Source organism: Cyprinodon variegatus, unplaced genomic scaffold, assembly GCF_000732505.1.
Source record: "Cyprinodon variegatus isolate N-32 unplaced genomic scaffold, C_variegatus-1.0 Scaffold58, whole genome shotgun sequence".
In the NCBI taxonomy this organism is placed as follows: Eukaryota; Metazoa; Chordata; class Actinopteri; order Cyprinodontiformes; family Cyprinodontidae; genus Cyprinodon; species Cyprinodon variegatus.
The window spans coordinates 978,685-981,394 of record NW_015150511.1 but is presented as its reverse complement, the minus strand read 5'-3'; the positions used below and the strand labels follow the sequence as shown (position 1 = coordinate 981,394).

Sequence of the window (2,710 nt, the reverse complement as noted above, 5' to 3'; positions counted from 1 at the left end):
CATCAAAGCGTAAAAACCTTCTATAGAAAACGTTTTTCGGTGCTCTCAAGATCAGAACTTTTTTTAAATTACGCACTAAATCGGTAAATTGTTCATATAGTGACACTTAAAAGTATAATGTTCTTGCCTTAAATGATTTAAAAACTTAATTTTATTGAACAACGACAACAGATAAGAGAACTTTTAACTTCATACTCTGAGCTCTGTGAGCGCTAACCTGGAAGCTGCTGCTGCCGCAGTGCATGCTGGGACAGCGGTCAGTCTCAAGAACAGACGCGTCTGCTCAGATGCATGCTGGGTAAAGAGGGACGGGCGAGAACAACATCCGGGGACTTTGTCCGTTCTCGTTCTTGTTGCGAATTGGAACAGTAGTAAGGCTGAAGCTGATGACGTTTTTTTGAGTAAACAAGCATGAGAACGCACAAGTACACATATGGAGAAACGGCCTAAAGCCTGGTTTATGCCCAGAAACCAGGTCGTCTGGGCGTGTGCAGTCAACACAGATAGTTTTGGCCCTCATGTTGCTCCGTTGTCGCACAAACTTGCCCCCACTTCCTCACCGCCTCGGCCGCATCTAGACACACAGCTAGTTCCTGATTGTCCCTCTTGCATTGTAGCGTGGAATAACATAGCGCAGACCACGCATCATCAAAAATATCTGCGTCATACCTGCGACACACTGCTGCAGGAGGATAACCAGCCTTTAAGTCATCATCATTGTCTTCCTGCAGTCTTCACTAACCATTCCTCTCCTCTCCCATCAGGACTCTCTGGCTTTGGGGAAGACGGACGATGAGGCCCTGAAACAGTTTCGCCAAAAGTTTGACGAGGCACTGAGAGAAAGCTGGACGACCAAGGTGAACTGGATGGCCCACAACGTGGCCAAAGACAACCGCTCCTAGAGCCGCTGGAACCCTGGGGGTCAGGAAGTCTGTGATGGGAGGTGTAGACGGGGCCAAAGAGACGGCGTAGGGGGGGCATGAATATTTATATATAAAACCCTGGTTTAAAGAAGGGAAGTAGCTCAAAACAAACACTGTAAATAAAAAAAGATTATCTACTACGGGGTAGTTCAGGTACCCTGCAACCTCCTCCTCGCCCTCTGAAACCATGGCATGGTGCCCCCACGGACTTCAAAACGATGGTCTGGAATCATTTCTGTGGAATTGCCATTATTGCTAGATTTGCACGGACTGGACGGCTGGTGGAGGAGGCGGCTAGAAGAGGGGGGCGAAGACCTCCCTGTGGAGAAGCTGCAGCATCATGAACTACAGCAGCGTTTCAGGGAGGCTGCTGGGAAACGTTTATCTCAACCACAGCCCTCAACCAGCTGGGCTGCGATAAAGAAACTTCCAACAGAGAAGTCCTCCATGTCTTAAAATGGCGAGCGCCGCGACCTCGAACCCGTCGTCTGAAGGGCCGCCGCCAAACTGCAGGAAGATTGTATTTGTTTTGTTTTTACTGTGTAAGAAACATTTACGTGCCAGACTACTTTACTAGTCCACAGGGTGAAGTGGAGGGGAAGGAGAGCTTCGTGGTCCGCGGTCCGACTTGGACCTCTCTGCACTCGAATGTTTTTAGAGCCCTTTGAGTAAAAGACTTTTAATAAACTAAACACTTTATTCTGTTTGTATTTTTATTGTTTTTAAACCTACAGATTCTGAAGCATTACCATGACTGTCCTGTTTGACTTTTAAATTTTTAAAAATTTTTTTTTTAAAGGGCCAACAAGCAGCGATGTCAAATGCTGATTCTTTTAACGTGTTACAACCAAAAATCATTTTTATCCTCTGGTTTTAATAATCTGTTTCCGAGCTGAATGTGCAAACCTGTTTCCCACTCTGTCAAGTGCATTGGTTCTTATACCAGCGGACGTGGGCGGAGCCAGCTTACCGGTAGGCGGGATTTGTCCTAAAAAAGCTAAATGTTAGACTGTGACGTAGAGGTACGTCTTGTTCCGTCTTACGGTTCCAGAATCTGCTTCTGTATTCATCGTTTGTGCAATATCCCAGTTAATGTCCCATCAAATCTGATCTTAATCGCGGGCTCTACGAGTTCGTCTCGCGTCGTGCTTCGCGGGAGAAGCGGCTCTAAATCGCACCGTTAGCCTTCAGAAGTCTCAAACACTGGATGTTGTAAAATGTACAGGCTTTAACTGTGTTGCCTTTTTTTTGTTTTCATAGGAGTTTTATTAAAGTTATTTTCCACAGTTCATCATTTGTGGCTGGGTGAGTTTTTTTTTCTGTTCTGGTTTTGGTTTCATCGTTTTACTCCTACTCAGGTCAACATGGTGGATTTATATATAATATATGATTGTAGCATTTTATTGATTTCAGAGCAGAAATATACTTCTGCATTGCTGAAGCAGTTTGAAGGGAGTTTTAAAGGAGTCATATCCTGGTGTTTTAAACATAGAATACGGAGGGTTAAAGGAGGCAAAATTATAATGAAAAATGTAAATAGATATACACTGGTCAAAAAAATTAAAGGAACACTTTAATCAGATTAAAGCATCAAGTTAATTAAACTTCTGGGATATTGATTTGGTCAGGTAAGTAGCAGTTAATCAGTCACTGCAGAAACGATCTTGCAACAAGTACAAATTTCTTAAATTAAGTGTATTTACCCTTAATTAAAGTTGGTAAATGAAACAGTTTGCCAATGGAGATGAGTATTTTTACTCTTAAAATAAGATAATTAAATAATATGC

The 2,710-nt window shown here is 43.2% G+C and overlaps 1 protein-coding gene across 1 annotated transcript in view; it reads left to right on the top strand.

Moving 5' to 3' along the window:
* pik3cb (phosphatidylinositol-4,5-bisphosphate 3-kinase catalytic subunit beta) overlaps positions 1-2,202 on the top strand; it is a 131,608-nt gene extending 129,406 nt beyond the window's left edge. Inside the window, exon 21 of the mRNA XM_015371447.1 lies at positions 765-2,202. Coding sequence (XP_015226933.1) covers positions 765-902 — 138 coding nt within the window. The 3' untranslated portion in view covers positions 903-2,202. The remainder of the gene's footprint in view (positions 1-764) is intronic.
* Positions 2,203-2,710: the final 508 nt, after the last annotated feature.